The following is a 25,602-nucleotide window of genomic DNA, read 5'->3' as shown; positions in this document are numbered from 1 at the left end:
CAATTGCTTATACTTCAGCCATCTGCTTAGAGAACGTAAATCTTCATTCAAGATTTGACTGACCAGTAGTGCCACAAATTGTCCGTGTCTTTACAATCAGAGTTAAGAGGTTCAGTCGAAACTCACAGAAGAGAAAAAAATGCATAGACAGCACTCGAACTCCGACAAACTGAAGCCGGTGAGTTGGGTATGTATGCTGTCTGCTCCACCACTATTTAGTAGCGACGGTGGCCACTGCAGGTTAGGCACTGGTGGAGCCCGCGAACGCGTGCGATTCAGTTTTTCCTCAACCGTCGATTTGTTCGGAGTATCGTCTCGAACCCGCGTGCGCGATCGTATTTTTTTTGGCTGTGTGTTTGTGTGTAACTTTCATTGACTGGCCTACGATCGCGTAACCACGGTCACACGGTACGGGGTGTAAACGGAACTGCAAAAATGTGGTTCAGTGATAACAAGTTTTCTGGGCCACAACGTGCTGTTGAAAATGAAATTTCGGGGATGGTGTGCTGTTGAGGCAGGTCGGGTGCATTGGAGGATAGTTTGATCGCATGTGGGTCTCAATGCATCATCAGCATCGCCGGTTAATGCATTTATCGGTGCCAGAGCTCAAACAGCACTCGAGCATACGAGGCAAATATGTTGCAATCATTGTCGTTTTTTTATTTTGTTTTTTTCTTTTAGTTTCGTGTATGGGGGCCTGGGGGGTAATAGCCTCAACGAGGCGGGTTGCTGAAAAGAGGAAGCGAATCGTGAAGACAGTTTGTTGTCTTGGTCGCGACTGCTAACCAATTGGCGGTGTTCATTGCGGGTATTGCATGGAAATGTTCGCTTAGTGATTATGATGAAGTAATAGTTGCGGTGCAAAACAGTGCTCGGAGAAAAATATAACAATTGCGAACTTGGCTAGAAGTGGAAAATGGTTAAATAAGTGATGAGCAGAGCATCGCGCTGCCGAAACGAGTTTGTTGTCTGCGGATGACGTTACAATAATTTGACTTGATTTCTCCAAAAGAAAACATATGTGCATTATGTGGGTCCAACGTAACCGAAGACAAATGGTAGTGAATGGTCATGATCGTTAGCTGATGATAACTTATATTATTTTCGGAGCAATGCAACATCTGGAAAAAGATTTGAAATTACAAATAATTGGGCTCTGTTATGTTGTTGTATGCTTGTGATGTAATTAAGAAAATTTGTATATTACTTACTCAAAAGCAGTGAGTATTACTTACTCAAGTATGAACAAAATAACCTCCAATATCCTATTTTCTTTTAGAGTAATACAATAAATCTACGAGTATTCTCTGGACTCTGGTAATTTCATATACAATTGCAGATAATCTCTCAAAACAAAACATTTTTTGAATCCCGACTCATTTTTAGAAAGGGCTTGAATGAAAATGGTATTGACGAATAGAAATATTTTTAGAGATAAAATGGTTTGTTTAGTCAGTGTGACGTTTTATACAAAGTTGTAGAGGATAATTTTGTTTCCGAAAAATATATATACCGTAAAATAGTCATAACTCTCTTTTGTTCATTTTAACTGCAAATTTCCTTGAATTTTCAAGAAGATAATTTGACCTCTCGATTTGTTTTACTTAGAAAATGTGACGAAATTTGACGATAAACTAGACAAAAAAGAGTGATGAGATGAAAGTAGGTATTAACATTAATATAGGAGCGTTTGCCTTAATCAGTGCTGAGAATATTCACTGTCATGATATTCAAAAGCAACGATTTTCAGCCGTCTTTATATTGATAATCATACTACCCATGCAACCGTTGATATTCATGATACCAAAAAAACCGGTGAACACCGACAAGATAAACTTAAACACTCGTGTTGATATTTTGATCGTCAAAAATAAAAATCATATCAAAATAGTGAAAATCAAAATTAACCTTATTCGACCATTTATACTTTACTGGGCAGTGTACAGCTTCTGAACAGATTTGCACTACTTGGATTGATAATCACCGAAGCTTCTTTGAATATCATTACGAGGCTTTTGATATTCATTCCACTGTTCTGTCATTGAATATGAGAAACGATATTCATGCATCGTCGCAATGAACATAGGTTACTGAGTTGCATCAGAGAATAAATGTGCTGACACTGAGATTGATTCAATTCATCTACTCATGAATAAACATTGATATTCTAAGGCACTGGCCCTAGTTGTTCGAACTTGAAAAAATTGGAAATAAAAAAGTTAAAATTACCAAATAATTTTTGTTTCAAGTTTTCTAACGGCGTATATATTTTTAATGGACAAAAGTATTACATTGATCTACAAAAGCGAAAAAAATGCGGCCCCAAAGCTCGAAATAGTTGCCCTAGAAAGATTATAACTTTTTAACAATTCCTGTGAAATTTAGTGCCTCTAGTCATTGTCAAAACGCGTCAACTATCGTCAAAGTGTCACATAGTAATTGCTTGCTCTACTCTACTCTATTCTACTCTACTCTACTCTACTCTACTCTACTCTACTCTACTCTACTCTACTCTACTCTACTCTACTCTACTCTACTCTACTCTACTCTACTCTACTCTACTCTACTCTACTCTACTCTACTCTACTCTACTCTACTCTACTCTACTCTACTCTACTCTACTCTACTCTACTCTACTCTACTCTACTCTACTCTACTCTACTCTACTCTACTCTACTCTACTCTACTCTACTCTACTCTACTCTACTCTACTCTACTCTACTCTACTCTACTCTACTCTACTCTACTCTACTCTACTCTACTCTACTCTACTCTACTCTACTCTACTCTACTCTACTCTACTCTACTCTACTCTACTCTACTCTACTCTACTCTACTCTACTCTACTCTACTCTACTCTACTCTACTCTACTCTACTCTACTCTACTCTACTCTACTCTACTCTACTCTACTCTACTCTACTCTACTCTACTCTACTCTACTCTACTCTACTCTACTCTACTCTACTCTACTCTACTCTACTCTACTCTACTCTACTCTACTCTACTCTACTCTACTCTACTCTACTCTACTCTACTCTACTCTACTCTACTCTACTCTACTCTACTCTACTCTACTCTACTCTACTCTACTCTACTCTACTCTACTCTACTCTACTCTACTCTACTCTACTCTACTCTACTCTACTCTACTCTACTCTACTCTACTCTACTCTACTCTACTCTACTCTACTCTACTCTACTCTACTCTACTCTACTCTACTCTACTCTACTCTACTCTACTCTACTCTACTCTACTCTAGTGTACTCTACTGTACTCTACTCTACTCTACTCTACTCTACTCTACTCTACTCTACTCTACTCTACTCTACTCTACTCTACTCTACTCTACTCTACTCTACTCTACTCTACTCTACTCTACTCTACTCTACTCTACTCTACTCTACTCTACTCTACTCTACTCTACTCTACTCTACTCCACTCTACTCTACTCTACTCTACTCTACTCTACTCTACTCTACTCTATTCTACTCTACTCTACTACGGGTGACGGTAATCTGAAACTACTCATTCATTTGTTGGCCAAATTGGGTGCTGATCCACCGTTAGAAGCGGTGGCCTTTTGCAAGTAAACGCCTGATGCATTAATTAAGTACGAATTTTGGTTGTTTAGTTGGTTAATAACAATCGAATTATTTACATAATAATATGGATATGTTTTATAGGGTTTTGCTTTTTTGCAGACCACACGTTACGTAAAAAATTTTTAATTTTTTTATCAACACTTTGACATTGATATAAAAATAAAGCAACATTTTCCCATAACATTCCAAACAATACACAATCTCGCTCTTCATGTATTCCCATCATCCGAACATCATCTTGGCGCCAAAGCATCGCAATAGTCCAACCGGTAGACAATCGTGATTCTGTTAGCTCACAGTGAAAACTTCCTCACCCGCAGTGGGTAAGTGAGTCGAGGTCTGTACGACTGAACCAAAACCGACCCGACGGCCGACCCCGATGCAGTAACCAAACGTGAGAGTGAAAGTGAAAGACTGAAGACCAGTTCATTAAAGCTACCGCCAACACCCTTCGCAACGTCAGACCATCCCCGTTATTTCCTACAGGTTTTTTATGGTTTGCCTAGTCAGCTGGCATCAATTGGTAGCGACGAGTCACAGCAAATACTGTATAGTTATTACTTAATCGCTTCAGGTACCTGTTTGTGTAGATGACTCCGAACGAGGGTCTCAGGTGACGATGATTAGTCCAGGTTTCACTTCCGAGATAATGTGCTCGAAGTAATCGGTGTCGATTTCGGAGGAAGGCAGAAAAATACACATCCAGTTCGGATTGATTTCCTTGATCGAGAGCGGAAAAACGATTAGCTCCGAAGTTCCAGTTTGCGATGCAGCTATCCGATACTTTTAGGGTAGTTCCTCAGGCGGCCGTCATTGGTTTAATTTGCATCGCTTTCCGGCCACTAGTGGAACCAACAGAAGGTAGGTTGATTAACTATTGCACGCTATCTCTTTCCTTTGAATTAAATCGAAAATCATAGCTGTAGGCATATAATTTAGTGAAAACGGTCAACGACTTAGCGTGGCCGTAACTGTGACCTTCAGGGATTCGCTTGATTGACCAAAAAAGCGATTTGGTCACACCCGTTACTATTTGATGGATTGTCTTTGTTGCTGCAGCCTGCACGAATCGTCTTCACGGTTTGATGCATCAGTTTGGAAGAGAAGATATGCATCAGGAAACTTTGATGGATTCCGCAATCGCTGTCACACTGCGCTATGGATACAGTTACGAAATATTTGTGTCAGCACGTATTGGTCAAGCAAATGGAATCGTACCACACAATCATTGGTTCGAATGGTACTGGAGTTCGTCGAGTAGCTTACACCACCTACTTTTTACTCTCGACACGAACTGAAAAAGGTTATGAATTACTTAATCCAAAACAACGAAAAGTATCTCAAACTGTCTCCCCTTGAATTTTGGTAACCTTAGAGGTTTGTGTACTGCTAAAAGGTTTACAAACATGACACTGAAAGCCCATTAAAAATTCAATTACCAGAACTAAGTAGCATGAGTTTGCAGATTGTTTGTTTTTGTACGTTGAGCTCAATTGTATTCATCTTTTGTCACCTTCTGCGACTATTTAGTAAGTACCTTGCGTAACGAAAAGAAAGAAACAAATAAAAACGTTTGCCAAATCAGACATTGTGGCCTAATTAATCCACTAGTAAACACTGGTTTTGCCCTAGAGCTCGAAATGGAAAAATATAAAAGATTTTAGCTTTTTAGCCATTTCTGTGGATTTTGGTGACCCTAGTGAAGATAACTTTTTCAGTGACTTGAATGAGTTTTCCCATAAGCTCTCTTAAGCGTAAAGCGATGAACCTGGTGAGCAGTTACTCTGCCGCACTTTGACGCACTTTCACACTAGGAGCACCAAAATTCACAGAAATGATTAAAAAGCTATACTTTGGTCGACCAGAGGTTGGAATCAACACCGGAACGGTCAAGCATGAATAATCAAAAGGTTCATTTTTTGTGCCATTTGATCAATCCTTACATCTGTTGATAAGAAAGCTAATTTTGTCAAAAAGCAGCTATTTGTATGAAACTGTTATTTGTAAATCTATCTATTAAACGATTTTTATGTAAAATCGTACAGGAAGTAAAGAATTATTTTTCACAGTCATAACGGTTCCCAACTAAAATTTTGGTTATTTTTACTACTGTCAAAAAAGATGCGTTAAAGGAAAACCCGATTTATTCCTCATGAAGATACATTCCCTACACTGGTCGACGAAAGCGAAAAAAATTCTGCCCCAAAGCTCGAAATACCTGCCCTAGAATGATATGTTCACGAGAAAACTAATTCAAGTCTCTGATAAATGTTGGTGGCCACCAATTTTCATAGGAATGGCTAGAAACCTGCAATCTTTCATTTTTTCTAATTTAAGCTCTTGGGCCACACCTGTGTTACTAGTGTAATCAACGACAAAAGCAGTAAATGTTCGTCTGTTAACCGGCTTTCCGTCAAAGTTTTTTCATGATGCCGAATAAAAGCGTTGACGGCCTTCACGTCGACTTTTCAAATGCAACTCATGATTCTGAAGCTCAACTGTTTGCAGTTCATTGCTGTCGCGTTTTTTTTTGTACATCGAGGAACTTAAAATGCTAAGAAATCTACGATTGGGCGACACTGAGGCAGATTAGTTGGGTTGCGTACATTTTTTGAATCCCGACATATTTTTAGAAAGGGCTTGAATGAAAATGGTATTGACGAATAGAAATATTTTTAGAGACAAAATGGTTTGTTTAGTCAGTGTGACGTTTTATACAAAGTTGTAGAGGATAATTTTGTCTCCGAAAAATAAATATTCCGTAAAATAGTCATGTTCATTTTTACTGCAAATTTCCTTGAATTTTCAAGAAGATAATTTGACCTCTCGATTTGTTTTACTTAGAAAATGTGACGAAATTTGACGGTAAACTAGACAAAAAAGAGTGATGAGATGAAAGTAGGTATTAACATCAATATAGAGCGTTTGCCCTAATTGTTCGAACTTGAAAAAATTGGAAATAAAAAAGTTAAAATTACCAAATAATTTTTGTTTCAAGTTTTCTAACGGCGTATATATTTTTAATGGACAAAAGTATTACACTGGTCAACAAAAGCGAAAAAATGAGGCCCTAAAGCTCGAAATAGTTGCCCTAGAAAGATTATAACTTTTTAACAATTCCTGTGAAATTTAGTGCTTCTAGTCATTGTCAAAACGCGTCAACAATCGTCAAAGTGTCACATAGTAATTGCTCGCCGAGTTTATCGCATCAATGTTATGTTTACGATGAAACTCATTTAAGTCTCAAGAAATGTTGGTGGCTAGGGGCATCATCATTCGGAAGAATGGTTAAGAAGCTAAAATCTTTCATTTTTTCCAGTTTTAGCTTTGGGGCCACACCTGTGTTAACCAGTGCTAACTCAAATCAACTCTACTCTACTCTACTCTACTCTACTCTACTCTACTCTACTCTACTCTACTCTACTCTACTCTTCTCTACTCTACTCTACTCTACTCTACTCTACTCTACTCTACTCTACTCTCCTCTACTCTCCTCTACTCTACTCTACTCTACTCTACTCTACTCTACTCTACTCTACTCTACTCTACTCTACTCTACTCTACTCTACTTTACTCTACTCTACTCTACTCTACTCTACTTTACTCTACTCTTCTCTACTCTACTCTACTCTACTCTACTCTACTCTACTCTACTCTACTCTACTCTACTCTACTCTACTCTACTCTACTCTACTCTACTCTACTCTACTCTACTCTACTCTACTCTACTCTACTCTACTCTACTCTACTCTACTCTACTCTACTCTACTCTACTCTACTCTACTCTACTCTACTCTACTCTACTCTACTCTACTCTACTCTACTCTACTCTACTCTACTCTACTCTACTCTACTCTACTCTACTCTACTCTACTCTACTCTACTCTACTCTACTCTACTCTACTCTACTCTACTCTACTCTACTCTACTCTACTCTACTCTACTCTACTCTACTCTACTCTACTCTACTCTACTCTACTCTACTCTACTCTACTCTACTCTACTCTACTCTACTCTACTCTACTCTACTCTACTCTACTCTACTCTACTCTACTCTACTCTACTCTACTCTACTCTACTCTACTCTACTCTACTCTACTCTACTCTACTCTACTCTACTCTACTCTACTCTACTCTACTCTACTCTACTCTACTCTACTCTACTCTACTCTACTCTACTCTACTCTACTCTACTCTACTCTACTACGGGTGACGGTAATCTGAAACTACTCATTCATTTGTTGGCCAAATTGGGCGCTGATCCACCGTTGGAAGCGGTGGCCTTTTGCAAGTAAACGCCTGATGTACTCATTCGGATGCATTAATTAAGTACGAACTTTGGTTGTTTAGTTGGTTAATAACAATCGAATTATTTACATAATAATATGGAAATGTTTTATAGGGTTTTGCTTTTTTGCAGACCACACGTTACGTAAAATTTTTTTAATTTTTGTATCAACACCTTAACATTGATATAGAAATAAAGCAACATTTTCCCATAACATTGGTGGCCACCAATGCGTATATTGGTCACAAATGGGGTCTAATAGTTGTTCAGGAACGTTGTGTTTTTTGCGGCAATATGATAGAGCTTTATCAGGCCCAAAAAAACACGATTGAGGTTTGCAGGAAACTATACACAGACGAAACCGGACGATGCTCGCTTTTAAAATGGTTCACTGTGAACGTTTCGTCGAAATTTTTGTGCAGTGTAGTTAGAACTGTATAATGCAAGGGCTTCTTGTTTCGGCGCCATTTTAAGTAAAATTGAGCATGTATATCATATACAAAAATACTGACAAAATAAATAAAGAGAGCTTACATATGCATACTCTCAGAAGCGATTTTCGAAAAATCTCGGAATAAAATTCTGTTCAATGGCAGGGCCGGCGTTTCATGTGGGTAGTATGGGTAGTAGTACCCACTCGGAAAATATCCATGTGGGCACTTACCCACACGGAACTATTGGACAAAACCAAAAAAAAGTACTGTTGCGAGCGACAGATTATTTGATGGATATCGTTGAGCGAGATGTTCTAAATATACAGACTTATGTAAAGTTGTAACGTTACTCAAAGAAAAGGATTATTTTTTTTAATTGTTTCATTTACGATAGAGTTCTAAATTTCTTTTACAATAGAGTTCTAAAGTTTTGTTTTCTCGTAAAAATTTCCCATACCAAATTTGAGCTCAGTCGGACTTCGGGAAGTAGAGCCTCAAAGCGGTCAAAGTTACAGTTTTTTGATCGATAAAGGAAATGTTCGAGCTGGGAGTGTCTCTTGTGTGTTCTGGTGTAGCTCGAGTCTCCCAACGCAAAAGTTTCCTTGTCCCTGAAATTTAATTTTTGTTTTTAAAACAAATTTATATGAAACAACATCAGTTCTAGACATTTAATGCATTTCTAAAAGATTTGCTATAAAAAAATCGATTTCTGAAACTTCAAGAACTACTCTTGTGCATTTTTAGGTTGGCCAAAAATGTAAGTGAAGCCCTCTCAGATGTTCGATTAAGCTCAAATTTTGGATGGAAACTTTTTTCGAGAAGAAAGAAATTGTTGAGTCCAAACGTGAGCATTGAAAAAAATGCTCAAAATAGGCCGTTTTTTCTATGAGTTTATCTTTACACACACTGACGAAACTACCCATGAAGCATCAATCATAATAACCCATGAGTCAGCAGAAAAAATTGACTCAAACTCTAACCATAATGGCGAAAACAGTGAAGCTACTCCGTTCAGAAGTGTGTGTGATCAAAGAACGTTACCCCGTCGCGTCGAAAACAGACATCGTACGGAAAAGGGACGTTGGCTACGCTTGTTCCGGTATCTACAATCGAAGTATCGAAAGAAAGACCGGTTCCGGACGGCCGACGACCCTGAGCGACAAGAAGCTCCAAAGAATGCTGAAGAGGAAAACCGAGGGGAAAGTGGCTACATCGCTGCGTACGCTTGATCGGGAGGTCGGTTCAACCGGCCAAACAGTGGAAAAGTACCTGGCGAACATGGACATCAGAAAGTGGAAGTCCCGTCCATTGGTTCCGGAGTTGCTCGATGGTCGAGTCGATTTTTCCGGCGTATCGCGACGTGATGTTGGTGGTCCACGCCAAGACCTATCTCACCCTGGATGACAACAACTGGCAGGGCACTCCATATTTTACTTCACCCACGAAGAAAGTGACCTCTGAGGTGAAATTCATTTCACACACCAAGTTCCCAAAGAAGGTGCTGCTGTGGCTAACAACCAGCGAGAAGCTCCGTACTGGCCGTGAACGGGGAAGTTTATAGTACGAAGTGCCTGCCGGAAGTTGCGTCGTTTATCAAGAAATACCGTAGGGGCGAAGACGCGGTGCTCTGGCCTGATCTGTTGTCGGCCTACTACTCGAAGCAATCGTTGGAGGAGATTTTTTTTTTCTTCATCTATAATTTATTTGACACGGCACAAATACAATTTAATGTTTAACGGCGCCAATTATATCTGGTAGCTTACCTTCTAAAGTATTTTAATAACTAAAAGCAAATTTTTTATCCTCGCTGCCGACTACGAGCTGAAACTAAATCTAACTTAAAGCTAGAATGTTTTGCATTAAAAGCACTGATTTGTTGTTTGATGGTTTTCCATCGCCATAGGTAAGCAGCATATTGAATATGTTCCACTGCTGGGCCAAGATATTATGGACTGGCATATTGGGTTGTCTCCCTCGGAACCTGAGAGTATCGTACGGGTCTAGTTGCTGTTTCCGGATCCGGGGTCTTAACGTGTTCTTGTCGTTTGGTTGGATGTAGGCGAAAGGTAATAGGATTAAACTGGGGCGTGGATGGATTTCAGGAAAACGTATATAAGGGACATGTAGGATAGGTCACGGCTCGCCAAGACATCACGAACAGGAACAGCCGGCTGCCTACTTTCGGCCTGCAGGGAAGCTATTAATTTAGACCTGGCGTCACGGTGTACAGGGCATGACCAAACCACATGCTCTATGTCGTGATAACCCTCACCACAGGCACAGATACCACTTTCCCCGAGCCCAACACGACGGAGATGCGCGTCAAATCTATAGTGATTGGACATAAGCCGGGACATCACGCAAATGAAATCCCGACCTACATCCAACCCCTTGAACCACGGGTTCGTCGATACTTTGGGGATTATGGAATGTAACCACCTTCCCAATTCCCCTCTGGTCCAAGAATTTTGCCAACTGATGATCGTATTCTGACGTACAAGTGCGAAAAATTCATTAAAAGCAATTGGTCTTTCATAAATATCACCGTTTGTTGCGCCCACCTTAGCCAAAGAGTCCGCTTTCTCATTGCCCGGTATCGAGCAGTGAGAAGGGACCCACGCTAAGGTAATCTGAAACGATTTTTCGAATAAAGCACTCAAATGTTCCCGTATTTTCCCCAGGAAATACGGAGAGTGCTTAACATCTTTCATCGATCGGAGAGCCTCAATGGAACTGAGACTGTCCGTAAAGATGAAATAATGGTCCGTGGGCATTTTTTCGATAATCCCTAGGGTGTACTTAATTGCAGCCAATTCTGCGACGTAAACAGAAGCAGGATTATCGAGCTTATGGGAGACGGTTAAACTGTTATTGAAAATACCGAAGCCAGTGGACCCATCTAGAAGTGATCCGTCAGTGTTGAACATATTGTTGCAGTTGATGTTTCGATATTTATTGGAAAAAATTTTGGGGATCTGCTGCACGCGTAAATGATCCGGGATTCCACGAGTTTCTTCTATCATGGATGTATCGAAAAACACAGTAGAATCAGAAGAATTTGATAAGTCGACACGATTTGGAATATTCGAAGAAGGGTTAATATTTTGGGACATGTGTTGGAAATACAATGTCATAAAACGGGTTTGAGAATTAAGTTCGATTAACCTTTCAAAATTTTCAATCACGGGACGGTTCAAGACCTCACATTTGATTAGAATACGAGAAGACAGGCTCCAGAAGCGGTTTTTCAATGGTAGTACTCCAGCTAAGATCTCCAAACTCATCGTATGGGTCGACTGCATGCAACCCAAGGCGATACGCAAACAACGATATTGTATTCGCTCCAGTTTGAACAGATGTGTGTTTGCTGCGTAGCGGAAGCAGAAACACCCGTATTCAATAACAGACAATATCGTTGTTTGGTAAAGCCTTATAAGGTCTCCTGGATGGGCTCCCCACCATTGTCCGGTTATTGTACGAAGAAAATTTACTCTTTGTTGACATTTTTTCATCAGATACCTCACGTGACAACCCCAGGTGCCTTTAGAGTCGAACCAGATACCAAGATATTTGTGTACCTAAACCTGAGAAATCGTTTACCCATTAATTGTGTTTGAAGCTGAGCAGGTTCATGCTTCCTAGAAAAAACTACTATCTCAGTCTTCTCCGGAGAGAATTCGATACCTAGCTGTAAAGCCCAAGCAGACAAATTGCCCAAGGTATCTTGCAATGGTCCTTGCAAATCGGCAGCTTTGGCTCCTGTAACAGAGATTACGCTGTCGTCTGCAAGTTGTCTTATCGTGCATGAATTTGCCAGACATTCGTCGATGTCATTTACATAAAAGTTGTAAAGAAGGGGGCTTAAACATGAGCCCTGGGGAAGACCCATGTAGCTAATGCGAAAAGTTGCCAAATCGCCGTGCGTAAAATGCATGTGCTTTTCGGACAACAAATTGTGCAAAAAATTGTTTAAAATTGGAGAAAATCCTTGTCGGTGAAGTTTGCCCAAAAAGAATGTCAATAGAAACGGAATCAAAAGACCCCTTAATGTCCAAGAACGCAGACGCCATTTGTTCTTTGCGAGCATACGCCAGCTGAATATCTGTTGAAAGCAGCGCAAGACAATCATTCGTCCCTTTGGCACGGCGGAAGCCAAATTGAGTATCCGATAGTAGGCCATTTGATTCGACCCAATGGTTTAAACGACGGAGTATCATTTTTTTCATCAATTTCCGGATACAGAATAGCATTGCAATCGGCCTATAAGAGTTGTGATCAGAAGCTGGATTCCCTGGTTTTTGGATGGCGATCACCTTCACTTGCCTCCAATCCTGCGGTACAATGTTTTGCTCCAGGAACTTATTGAACAAGTTCAACAAGCGCCTCTTGGCATTGCCGGGTAGATTCTTCAACAAGTTGAATTTGATTCTATCTAACCCAGGCGCGTTATTGTTACAGGACAGGAGGGCAACTGAAAATTCTGCCATCGTAAAAGGTGATTCTATCGCGTCGTGGCCCGGAGAAGCATCACGAACAATATTTTGCTCAGGAACAGAGTCCGGACATACTTTCCTGGCAAAATCAAATATCCACCTACTTGAAGACTCCTCGCTTCCGTTGACCGTTACGCGATTCCGCATTCTTCGGGTTGTGTTCCAAAGAGTGCTCATCGATGTCTCCCTCGACGTCTCGTTCACGAACCGACGCCAATATCCGCGTTTCTTTGCTATAGCCAAGCTTTTAAGCTTGGTATCAAGCTCCGAATACCGTAAATAGTCGCCAGGTATACCTCCCTTCTGGTAGGCCAGAAACGCGTCGGATCTTTGCGTGTAGACATCGGAGCACTTTTGGTCCCACCACGGAGTGGGAGGCCGTTCTTTAATCGTTACGCCGGGATATTTCTTCGTTTGGGCTTGCAACGCGGCGTCGAGAATCAAGCCCGCGAGGAGGTTGTATTCTTCAAGTGGTGGATGATGTTGAATCGAATCGACCGCTTTTGAAATCATTTCCTCGTATAACTTCCAATCGACGTTCCGTGTGAGGTCATACGGAATGTCAACTGGTCGCATGCGAGTTGACCCGTTATTAATTGAAATAAGAATAGGCAGATGGTCGCTACCGTGAGGATCGAGGATTACCTTCCATGTGCAATCCAACCGTAGCGACGTCGAACATAAGGATAGATCCAAAGCGCTTGGGCGCGCTGGAGGTTTCGGGATACGTGTCATTTCGCCGTTGTTTAAAATAGTCATGTCGAAGTCATCGCAAAGGTTATAGATTAAAGAGGAGCGGTTATCATTGTAAGGGGAACCCCAAGCCACGCCATGAGAGTTGAAGTCTCCCAAAATCAAACGTGGCGAGGGAAGAAGTTCTATTAAATCAAAGAGCAGCCGTTGCCCAACCTGTGCTCTGGGAGGAATATATATTGAGGCAATACAAAGCTTGTATTGTTACCTTGTATTGTCATTTGACATGCGACAACTTCGATGCCTGGAATCGAGGGGAGGTTAATACGATAGAAAGAATAGCACTTTTTAATCCCTAAAAGTACTCCTCCATATGGGGTGTCTCGATCAAGGCGAATAATATTAAAATCATGGAAGTTGAGATCAATATTTGAAGTAAGCCAAGTTTCACAAAGGGAAAATGCATCGCATTTGTTTTTATTTATCAAAACTTTAAACGAATCAATTTTTGGTAAAATACTTCTACAATTCCACTGTAAGACAGAGATAGAATCCTTCATATACGCAGATGAATTAGGCATCGAAGGATACAATCCCTGCAAGGAGGGGCCATTGGGCAGTCAACTGCTTCAAAAATGATCTAACTGTTGGGAGAAATGCTGTAAGAAAATTTTTAATTGGATCGGGTACATTGAAAGTTTCAAAAATCCTGTCCACAATGTCAGAAAATTTCACTAATCCAGAGTTTGTTTCATCAACTGGATGTGCAAAAAAAACAACTGGGGTTTTAGATGTTCCTGGCAGTGCTGAGAACTCCTTCTGGGACTTTAAATTTGCAAGCCCAGGAGGAGTTTGCTTCGGTTTTTCCGCAGCACTGTTTGGTTTGTATGTAACTTTCATTTCACTTTGAGAAATCTTGGGACCTTTTCTGGGAAGGTTAGGAGAGGAAATATTTTTCCCCTTTCTAGACTCCCCAGGATTGGTGTAAGATGTTCCCGCAGGTGAATCGTCAGAATCGGTTTCATCAGAGGACAACAGATCAAAATGGTTTGATGTAATGGGAGAAGTGGTAACGGTCTTCTTCAGCATCTCAGCGTAAGAACGCTTCGAACGCTCTTTGAGAGACCTCTTTATTTTATCCCTGCGCTGCATGTACACCGCACATGTCGAGAGCTCATGCTGACTCTCCCCACAGTGAATGCATTTTTCAGCATTTTTACTGCAGGAATCATCCGCATGATTCTCCCCACACTTGCCACAACGTGCCTTATTGCAGCAGTAGGCGGCGGTGTGGCCTAACTGCTTACAATTCAGGCAGTTCATGACGCGAGGCACATATAATCGCACAGGGAGACGAACCCGGTGAATCGAGACGTGGCTTGGTAGCGCTGACCCGGCGAACGTAACTCGAAACGAGTCTGACGGGGTGTATACTGTTTTGCCACCGATGATCGATGCTGACCGCAATTGCTTGCAGTCGAGCACCTTTACATCGGGACAGGTTTTGTTCTTAAAGCACCCATTGGCACTTTTCAGTATACACTCGACGGACAGACTCGAATCGGTTATGACACCGTCGATCTCCACGTCTCGTGCGGGTATGTAAACGCGATACTCGCGTGTGAAGAGCTCAGAGCAAGCTATATCGTTGGCCTCTTTCAGGTTACTGACCACGACACGGAGCTTGTTAGGCCGGACCTTGGAAATTTCGGTCACGCCCTTGTACTCCTTCGTCAGGTCTTTAGAAATCTGCAAGAGGTTCAACTGTTTCGATTTCGGTCCCGCCTTTGGCCGAAAATAGACAGTTGAGCTGCCCTGGGCTCCGTCTGGGTAAAGCCTGGGGCGAGGAGGACTGAAGAATGAACAGGGGAGGGGGTAACAGAAGGGTCAGGGTCAGAGGGGTTCGGGGATGGAGGCGCGGGAGGCGAGGGATCTACATCCATCCCGCTAAGTCTAGCGCACTAGCGCCGACAAGAGCACGTACCTTTTTACTTCTCCCTTCCAGTAAGGTTGGTTGTCCGATCGTTCGAAGTTGCAGCCGTTACAGCCAGCAGCACCAATACAGCAGCACCAAACAGCTACCAGCAGCGAGCCAGGTGTGAGATCACTCCACACAGCGATACAACTCACTGTCAACTGATGGCTTCTTCTTTTTCCTCTTTTGTGTCTCGTCCACTGCTGTAGCACAATTCAGTCAGCAGCCAAATCGGCTTACGCACCAGCTGGTAGTCACGATGCGAAACAGTTGCACAAAGGCGCGACCTTGAACCCGGATTTATTTCACTCGACCAGGCAAACAATGCCAACACTTGTTCACACGTCTTTTGTTTTATATTCTATCGGAGCGTTCACCGATCACACGTCCGATACTGATGCGTGTTCGGCACAGAATGATCGTTGGAGGAGATGGAGCGGCTGAAAATCGATGCGGTACCCAGGTCGGCCAAACCTCCCAATGTTCCCCAGCTGCATCCCATCCAGAGTTTCTGGACAAACCAGAAGAGTGAGACCTACCTCAACAAACTTGACGCGAAAATTGAGGAGGAATTGATAAATAGAACGGATAAAGAACTCAAAAACATGCCTACACGTATGTCCACCATGGCGAATGTTCCGCTAAACTCTTGGAAAGCCACTCGCAAGGGCGTGGAATTACTTTTGCAAATGAGCCTATATAATTGCCTTCCATGGGAAATTAATGGGAAATATGAATGCTGAACGAAATTCGAAAATCTAATTTCTCTTAAACATTCCATTGGCCCCCTTTTGTTAATGCACTGTCGACTTTTCGTAAAATTTTGTTTAGGTATCAGAAGGTCACACCCCTTCCCCCCTCCCCCCCGGCTACGTCTTTGTCATCCATGAACCTTCCCTATTCCTTACTACCCACGCGGGCAAATAATGTGACGCAGGCCCTGTTCAATGGATTCTTTCAAATAAAATGTTCTAATATGAAGGTTATGAAGTGGTTTAACATAGGAATACGTAAAATAACAGTTTCTTTGCGAAATAAGTGATTTTATCGTATCAATGTACATAGACCACTCTAACTTCATATATATATTCACTAGATTCCTCGAATCGATTCGAAATAGAGTGGTCTATGTACACAAACCTGGTAAATGACAAAGAAAATAACGGTAACTCGTATAAAATGGCTAGTGTCACATGTTATATGATACGTATAGCATGTCACATGTAAGATGTCACGTGTAACATACCATGTAACACAACATGTTACATATTACATAAGATTTCACATGTTGCATTTTTCGTGTTACATTACGTGTAACATGTTTCATATCCCGTGTGACATGCACAAAACAAGTGACATGCTACTTTTCACATGTAATTTGCTACATGTTACGTGTTGCATGATAGTATTACACCGATTTATGTACATAGACCACTCTGTTTCGAAACAGAATGGCCATTCTGTTTTGGACGAAATTCAATAAATTAGCTTTAAAGTTCGATTTTTCGAAATTTTCTTTATTTTACAACTTCAGCTTCTTGAGTAGATGCGGTTTATGCAAATAACTCATTTTCGAAAAAAATGGCCCTTAGACCACTCTGTTCCGCAACGGCTCATTTAATACTTGAAAAATGAATTGTATTGCTTCTAAAACTTTAGTGAAAGTTAAAGTCAAAGCTCAGTTAAAGTTAAATTGACAAAATTCGGCGCCAATATATGCCTCAGCTCGAAACATCTTTTGATAACTTTAGAGTAAAATATATTTCCAATTTTCGATTAAAAGGTCAGATCACACCACTTTTTCTTTTAAAGTCGTCTCAGTTCAACAAAAGGAAATCATCACTGCGATTTGTTTATAGTCTGAAAATGCATGACGAATCAGTTATTGAATACGTTCAAACTCAAAAGACACATTGTTTGCAATGATTGGTTTTATCGGAATGATAACATCCTCACCTTTAGACTTCCGTACATCACCTTGGTTCAGGAAATACCCATATTGGGTGGAACTTCTTATTTCGGAAATATCCATAGTAGATGGTATTTAGTAATTTTGGGCTGTTTTCCTGAAGCCGGAAGTAGCCATCCAAAAATTCGAAATGGTGTCCAGAATCGATTCTTGACTTCTATGCATCATCCCGATTACGAAAATACCCATATTGAATGGTTTTTGGGATTTCCAAATGGTATGTGGAATTAATTTCTGGTCTCTGTTCATCACCATTATTTTGAAAAAAAAAAAAAAACTGGAAGTCACCATCTTAGAATTTAAAATGATTTCAATTGCTGGCTTCTGTACATTACCACGATTACGGAAATACCCATATTGGGCGGTAGAATGTCACTTTCGGCTGTTTTCCAGAAATCGGAAGTAGTCATACTGGATTTCAAAATGCGGAAAGATTCATAATGGATGGCATTTGACACCGGAAGTCGCCATCTAAAAATTAAAAATGCTGTCCATGGCCAGTTTTTTCTCTGTGTTTCATTCTGGTTCCTAAAAATCCAAAGTATGTGGAAACTGGGAATTTGGGCCTGTTTTTGACGTAGGACTACGTCTAACCGCACTATATCGAGATACATTCTGCGGAAACTAAAACCAAGGTGTAACATTGGAATGAAAGATTTCAAACGATATCACTGTTGTAACCACATGATGGATTACAATAATCAATATGTCGTTGGATTAATAAAATGATGGACAATTTTGTGATTCCTTAGTTATCATTATCATTTCATTGTCTAATAGTGGAAATTGAATAAAAGTTTCAAGGTCGAATTTTTACGAACAATGTACCAATCACATGCGAGCTCGCCTGGCACAGACTTCATGAGTAGACACCAACTGCCTGCTGTGACATCCTGTATAGCAGTGGTAAAAAAAATTGACAGAACCTCCCCGTCCCAATAGGTCAACTAACGTTTGCTTCTATGAGCCTAGACTATATTGATATCTTGAAGGTGAAGCTTTTTCGGAAAGTTCGTAACCACTATCAGGGGCTTATTACGGATGTCACCTCACGGTGCGAACGAAGTGAAAAAATCTCACGGTGAAAAAGGCGCGTGCAAATCAAATGGGAATCACTTTCACCGTGCCTATTACGGTTGTCATCTCACCGTGAAGTGACTCCCGTAATAAGCCCTTCAGACAGTTTTTCGTTCTGATTTTAGAATGTTATTAAAACTGATGTCTTGTAGGAAAGCATGTTGGCACAGGTAACAGTACTACAGCGAGCAATGTATGAATAGAGCGCTGGTCACGTCGTCTATCAGTGCAGTAGTACTCGATATTCATTTGTGTGCAGCCAACCAGGCTGTTCGCACCTACGCGAATTCTCATATGCAATTGTCAATTTATGTGTGAAAACAAAAGCAAAAATATTTCACTTTCGCAAGTAAAAACCAAACCAATATCAACAGAGTCGTCAGGGCCAATTGCCGCTGTCGACGGACAGTGGGGCGTATTGGGTTAACGCGAAAGTATCGTTTTGCGATCTGGAACATAATCGAATTGCCGTTTGAATTGTCTTCTTCTTCTTCTTGTTTCGTATAATAGCAAATATCAGAATTCAATATGATTATTCGGGTGCCGCAAAATACGCTACGCCACCGGGGACAGCATAATTCTGTACGGTAGAGGCAGAAAGCAGGGTATATAGATTAGGTTTTTTTTTTTTTTTTTTTTATAAGAAATTGTTTATTTGTGACTAGTAAAAACTTATTGTAAGATAATATTTACACTTCGCTTTCTAATTCGAAATTTAATGAAGCTAAATCAATAACATTATTGCTTTGCATAATAAATAATGAGTATTTAATAAACAATTTTTGGATTTTTGTTTTAGTATTCTTGGGTATACATCTCAATTGTGGTCTTAAAAGGTCTCCTATCTGAAGTCTGCGCCATCCATTCAACAGAACGTTCAATTTCTGTTGCAGTGTTCTCCAGGCTGGTTCCACCCGCGTGCATTCACTGAGTTTTTGTTCTAATGTCTCAACAGTGACATTACAGTATGGACAATTTTCACCGTCGGCTCTGTTAATCCGAAACATCAATTTTCGGTGTTCAAGTTTTCTGTTGATAATCAGAAACAGGAAACTCCGTTCGCTGGAATTCATGCTACGCATGGAGATATTTTTCCAAATCAGGCGCCAATTCGCCGTAGGGTACTCACTAGACACCTTAGGTGTTTCCGTTTGTTCTATGTAGTAATTGTGGATTATTTCACTGGATATATTCTGTTGAATATGTGGAGGGAGTGTTCGAATTTTGAGAATCAATTTCAGGCAGGGACAGTCTATGGGAAGGGCGGGATTTGCTTGAGAAAGTAAGGACATATAAAAAGGAAGGGAATTTATGTCTCTCATATGTCGATTAAGTAGCAACGCTTTGCACTTGAGGGCCGGTAGGTGTAACTTCAAACCGCCTGTCTCCTTGCTTCGCGCCAGCTGTTGCATTGGTACATTTGCCGCAACACCACGCCATAGGAAGGTTCTCATCGTCGCAGTAAGTTTTGCCGTATGCGCAGCAGTCGGAGAAAGAACCGAAGCAAGATACCAAATCTTCGATGTGATGAATGTATTGAGAAGTATCACTTTTTGGTTCAGGTTTAGTGTACGAAGTGAGTGCAAATAGATTTGCCTAGAGAAACTCAAGACGATGGCATCCCAATTCAATTTGTTCATCAGCCGAATAGAGTTCGCGAACGTCACTCCCAGTATCCGCACAGTATTTTCGTTTCGTAGCCACGGCACAGTGAGTGGCATGACATCGGTGTATCCCACTGATAACGACGTGGATTTCTCCAGGCTCAATCTTGCTCCCGAGACGCGTTCAAAACGTTGTATTATTTCTCTTATCCGCTCCATTCTAGTAAGGCATGTGCAGATCACCGTTACATCATCGGCATATGCGACAACAAGATCTGACTCACAAATCTCTTCGAGCTGCTTGAGCAGTGGATGTAAATAGAGCACAAACAGATGCATGGAGAGAGGATCTCCTTGGCGGACCGATCTCTGGATTGGAAAGGCTGCTGATAGATGCCCGTTAACCAACAGGCGAGAGGACGATATGTCTCCGATCTTTTTGAGAAGGCGCACGAGATTCGGTTCGAAGCCGAGCGAGCACATGTTGCGAAAAAGGAAGGTTCGATCAACAACGTCGAAAGCGTGACGAAGATCAAAGGATGCGAGCAAACCACGTTGTTTACATTTGGTCAATCGTGCGATACGATCCTTCATAGCAAGGGTGGCCTGAAAAATATTTCGGCCAGTATTCGCGCATTTCTGGCTATCGGTTAGCACATGGTGGGTGCTCATAACACTCTCTAGACGCTGCTTCAGAATACGAGATAAAATTTTATAATCAAAATTTAATAGTGAGATCGGCCTGTAGGAGCTCGCTGTTTGATTGTTACTTTTCTTTTTGACAAGCACGATCACACCATCAACAAATTCTGGCGGAAAGTTTCCTGACAGTGCCTCGTTTATAACAAGGGTTAGCTCTCTCCATATAACGTCGTATGTTTTGAGATAAAACTCTCGGGGTAGGGAGTCTCCACCAGGAGATTTATTCGGGCTGCTGGACTTGATGGCAGTGAAGATTTCTGCCGCTGTTATTTCGTGCATGCAAGACTCACTTACCGGATCGTTCTCTGGAATCACTCTCTCGCATTCGAATATGTTCTCCGCATCTTCTTCCGTCTCACCCGCTGCATAAAGTGATTGGTAGAAGCGTAGCATATGCCGTTCAATTTCGGTAGAGTCGTCGATGAGCTGGTTTTCTTCGTCGCGTAACTGTGTAATATTTGTTTTTTTCCTGCGTCTGTTGCCAAGCTGGAACATCGAAATTGGTTCCCCCGCTATGAATGACTCATTGGTGCGCATTATCGCCTGTGTGAAATTGCGCTGTAGGGTCAACATTTTTGCCTTGACACGGTTAATTGTGGATAACATTTCTGGGTTCTGAAAATAGCCATCGTACGCCTGCCGCAGTTCTCTGTATAAGCGTTGATGTTGCTGATGGAAATCATTGAATGCAGCTTTTGATTTCCAGCGGAAAAAAGTTTTTATTTTGGGTTTAGCGTACAATAGCCACCACTGAATCCATGAGGGAAAGTTGCGTTTTTGACGAGTCCAATACTGCCATTTCAATTGGAACTCATGTATGTTTTCTGCTGTTAGTAAATGAGGACGTAGAGACCAAAAGCCGCGTCCAGGCTCATCTCCCGATTGTGGTAGACACAAACGTGCTGTTAACGCCTTATGGTCCGTAAAGCAACACACGTGAGAATCAGTTGACCTCAGCATACCTTGTAGACTTTGGCTGACATAAATGCGGTCTAGTCGAGATGATGAGTTGTGTGTAATATAGGTGTAGCCAGGGATGGTTGGACGGAGCTGTACCCAAACATCGAGCAGGTTAAGCTGCTGCACAGATGCAGAGAGCGCGGGGCTGTGATTATTTCAAGTCGAATCGCATCGCCGCACAACACAGTTGAAATCACCTCCTATCACTGTGTGTTCCGTTGGATGACGGATATAGTAAGCGAGAGTACTATTCAGGAAGCGTTCTCTCTCCGCTCGCAGGGCCGTGCCAGATGGAGCGTATACATTACAAATGGTTGTGTTTTGCAGCCGAAGCGCGATCAGTCGTCCGTCGAGGCTCCTCTCGACGTTCGAGAAACGCAAGTGGTCCTTCAGTGCTATTGCTGTTCCTCTACGTGAGTGATCAATATTGCATTCGATGTTATACCCAGGCAAGCTGATTTGGTCGTTTTCTACTTCCTGCAAGAGTGCTATTTCTACGTTGTGTGTTTGGAGAAACGTTCGAAGCGCGTTTAGCTTTGTTGAGTTCGTGATGGTGTTTATGTTTATTGATGCGATATTGTAGCTAACGAGATCCATTATATATTATATAGCCTCAAGAGTTTATATATTATTGATATCAATCTCCTCAACCTCATCGTCATCTGCGTTGTTTTGTCGCGATTTCTTGCCTGGCGGCCGACCAATTCGGCGCTTGCTGCTTCCTGAAGCTGATGAGCAGTCTGTGTCGTTTCCATCGGTGGAGGTAGTTTGTCGGGTACTCATTCTGCTGATGGCACCTGTCATTGCCGGGGGTGCCATGAGCGTCACTAGTTGATCAGAAATGTTGGTTTTTGCGAACTTTAGATCGATAGGGTTCGGTACTGGCAGCTTCGTGTTACCGAAGGGTAGCTTCGGAGCTACCGGTGCAGGTTTACTTGTACTCGGTTTTTGAAAAAGTAGATTCGGTTTTGGTTGTTGTTTCTCGTTTTTTTCTCCCTCTTCGGGCTTAGGGCCGAACGGTCTGGCAGGTGTTGTCTTCTGCGTAGTAGCAGAGGGTTTCGTGGTGGTCGGTTTTTGTCCTGTCTGTTTTGCAACATTCGCGTATGTCTTCTGCACTAGCAACTTTTTATTTTGCACACACGAGATGCCATTATGAATAAATTCACTGCAGTGGCGACATGTTTGCAGCTGCCCAAAGTATGTCACACTCGTCGTCTGGCCATCAATCGTGATGTAGCTTTCAATATTGCGCTTCACCATCATGCGCACTATTTTTCCTCCCGTCGAAAGACCGCCGAAGCGAAATTTGCTGTCCCATACGTGATCGGTGACCGATAGAACCTCACCGTAGTCGCTTAGAAATTCCGCAATTTGCTCGTTCGTGATATCTTCGGACAAGTCCGATAGCTTAACCTCTACCGCTCCATCCTCCAGCGTAATCCGAAGCGTATAGATTTTCCCATCTACTTCGGTTTCGTGCTTTTTGTCGTGTTCTGCTACGATCTTCTGCGCCAGCTCCAAGTCAACGACCTTTACAAAAGCGCATCCAAGTGTCTTACTTGGCTGGAGACGTAGCACCTGTTCGTACTGTAGACCCAACACGGTACCGACAAACTCGTGAAGCTCCTCAAAGGACGGCTTCTTCGGCACGTTCGCGTAATCGATGCGAAACGTGTTTTCGCGTCGAACACTCATCGCGCAGATAAACGCGGCGATAGATCACTCAAAACGGTATTCGAAAAGACTTGTTAAATAGCTTGCGTATGACTTTCAGAGAAAAGGCACGTCTGCTTCCTTCGAAAGTTGAGCGCTAACTCAGGTTCATTGTACAGATTTTTTCCCTTGTAGAAGACTGAACCACTGCGACCATTGTTTGATCTATTGTACAGATAAAATGTGTTGTTTATTTTTGAACTCCACACTCTGTTTTTCTCATGTCCATTTTAAATTTACTGTGAATACACTGGGGTCTTTTTTTACGCGGGTTATTTTTATGCGGTTTTTCTATACGCGACTTTTGTTACGCGATTTTTTACAATAATGCGGATTATTTTAACGTGGTTTTTTTTAATAACGCGAATTATTTTTACGCGATTTGGAAGATTATTTTTACGCGGTATTAAATAATTTTAGTATAAGTGAATCCAATAAAGTAAAAATCAATCGTATGGTTCATGACAATAAGATATTCTGTTTTATTAATCTAAATAATGCATATTTTTAATATATTTGCTGTTACCGTTACAAATTTTATTTTCACGTTATGTCACCCCCCCCCCCCCCCTTCAAAAACCTTGAATATCGGAAGGGGAAGAAAAAAAAGCTCAGACCGTTTTTTTCATTTCATTGGTTTTCCAACAGCATAAATGCTTAATTTAGCAATAAACAAGTCAGGTGACAGCGAGAGTGTCGTCGAAAGGCAAGCGAAATAAATACTGATAATAATAAAGTGCTATTTTTCAACATTTATTTGAGTGCAAGTTACAAACGTCATAACTTGCACACAAACTTTGATCAAAGATATTTCTTTTTTTTCGTCTCGGTGTTAATTATTTTTTGCCACCCCCTTTGCTAACTTTGATAACCTTGGACATAAAAAGAATTCGAAATTTGTATCAGCCTTATTATCAAAAATATATGCAATTTCCGTTGATTCGGGAAGAAGGAACAAAAATACCATAATAATTGTTAAACGATACGAGTCAGGGTCGTTGCGATTTACTTCTGTTTAAGAAACGAAAGCTTAAACATGTGGCAAAATTATTATAAAACCTAAATTAATCCACCTAGCGGTCAGACCCAGCCTTTCTCATTCAAACTTTTATTTGTAAAAATAGATTTACATGAACGCTTCAAACTAATGAATGTATATTCACTCTTTAGGTTCTAAAATATTGATGTTGTAGTTTATACATATAAAAATGCAGTCCAGTCTGTCTGTCTGATCCATATAGGCTCGAAAACTACCGCTTCGATCGACGTGAAAATATGTATGTAGGGGTTTTTGGTGCCGATAAAGGTTCCTATGATTGTTTGAGACACCTCTCTCTTCTGGAAGGGAGGGGTCCCATACAAATAAAACACAAATTTCTGCACAACACAAGAACAAACCAAGCAAATTAAACCGAATTTGGCATGTGTTAGCTCTCGAGATGTTCAGAAATTTGTGTTCCATTTGTATGAAACCCCTCCTTTTCAGAAAAGGGAGGGGCGTCAAACCATTATGGACATATTTGTTACCTCTAAAAACATTCAACCAGAATGACGCTAAGAGGCCAGAAATTATCTTAAATACCATTTTGAAATCCAAGATGGCGACTTCCGGTTTGTGAAAAACAGCCTAAAATAACCAAATACCATCCAATATTAGTATTTCTGGAACCAGAATGATGCAATGAGCTAACAATTGACCTCATGCACCATTTGAATTGCAAAAATTGCATATTTCAGCAATGTAAATATTTTTCCTAGATTCTACAGTGTTTGAACCTTCCAAAAACGTAAATGTCAAATTTATGGTGTTTAAGAAACTGTAGAAAACTAATTGCAAAGTTCTAGTAAAATTAACAGAAAACAAGCGTTTTTGGTTACATATTTTTTAAATGGTTACAAATAATCAGGAGTATGTATTTATAATACATTTTTGATGTTAAATGACTGTGAAATAAGTGCTTTAGTAAAATTTAAAATATATTGATCTTAGCCCAATATGAAAACAGGGGTAATTTAGCGTTGTAACGTCACGAAAAAAGTACAGTTTTCTACTTCATGGAAATTTTGTTTTCTCTTTATACTCAAAAAT

The 25,602-nt window shown here is 41.0% G+C and overlaps 1 protein-coding gene across 3 annotated transcripts in view; it reads left to right on the top strand.

The window, feature by feature from the left end:
• Window positions 1–264: 264 nt before the first annotated feature.
• The window catches only part of LOC129732061 (phospholipase A1 member A), a 48,366-nt gene continuing 23,028 nt past the window's right edge, over window positions 265–25,602 (top strand). Inside the window, exons 1-2 of one of the 3 annotated variants that reach the window (XM_055692542.1) lie at window positions 265–408; window positions 4,180–4,466. In XM_055692542.1, coding sequence (XP_055548517.1) covers window positions 4,373–4,466 — 94 coding nt within the window. In that variant the 5' untranslated portion in view covers window positions 265–408; window positions 4,180–4,372. Of the gene's footprint in view, window positions 409–4,091; window positions 4,467–25,602 lie in introns of all 3 variants that reach the window. The other 2 variants (XM_055692543.1, XM_055692544.1) reach the window with 2 other exon arrangements.

This window comes from Wyeomyia smithii, chromosome 3 (genome assembly GCF_029784165.1).
Source record: "Wyeomyia smithii strain HCP4-BCI-WySm-NY-G18 chromosome 3, ASM2978416v1, whole genome shotgun sequence".
NCBI lineage: Eukaryota > Metazoa > Arthropoda > Insecta > Diptera > Culicidae > Wyeomyia > Wyeomyia smithii.
This window is presented reverse-complemented; position numbering and strand designations above follow the sequence as displayed.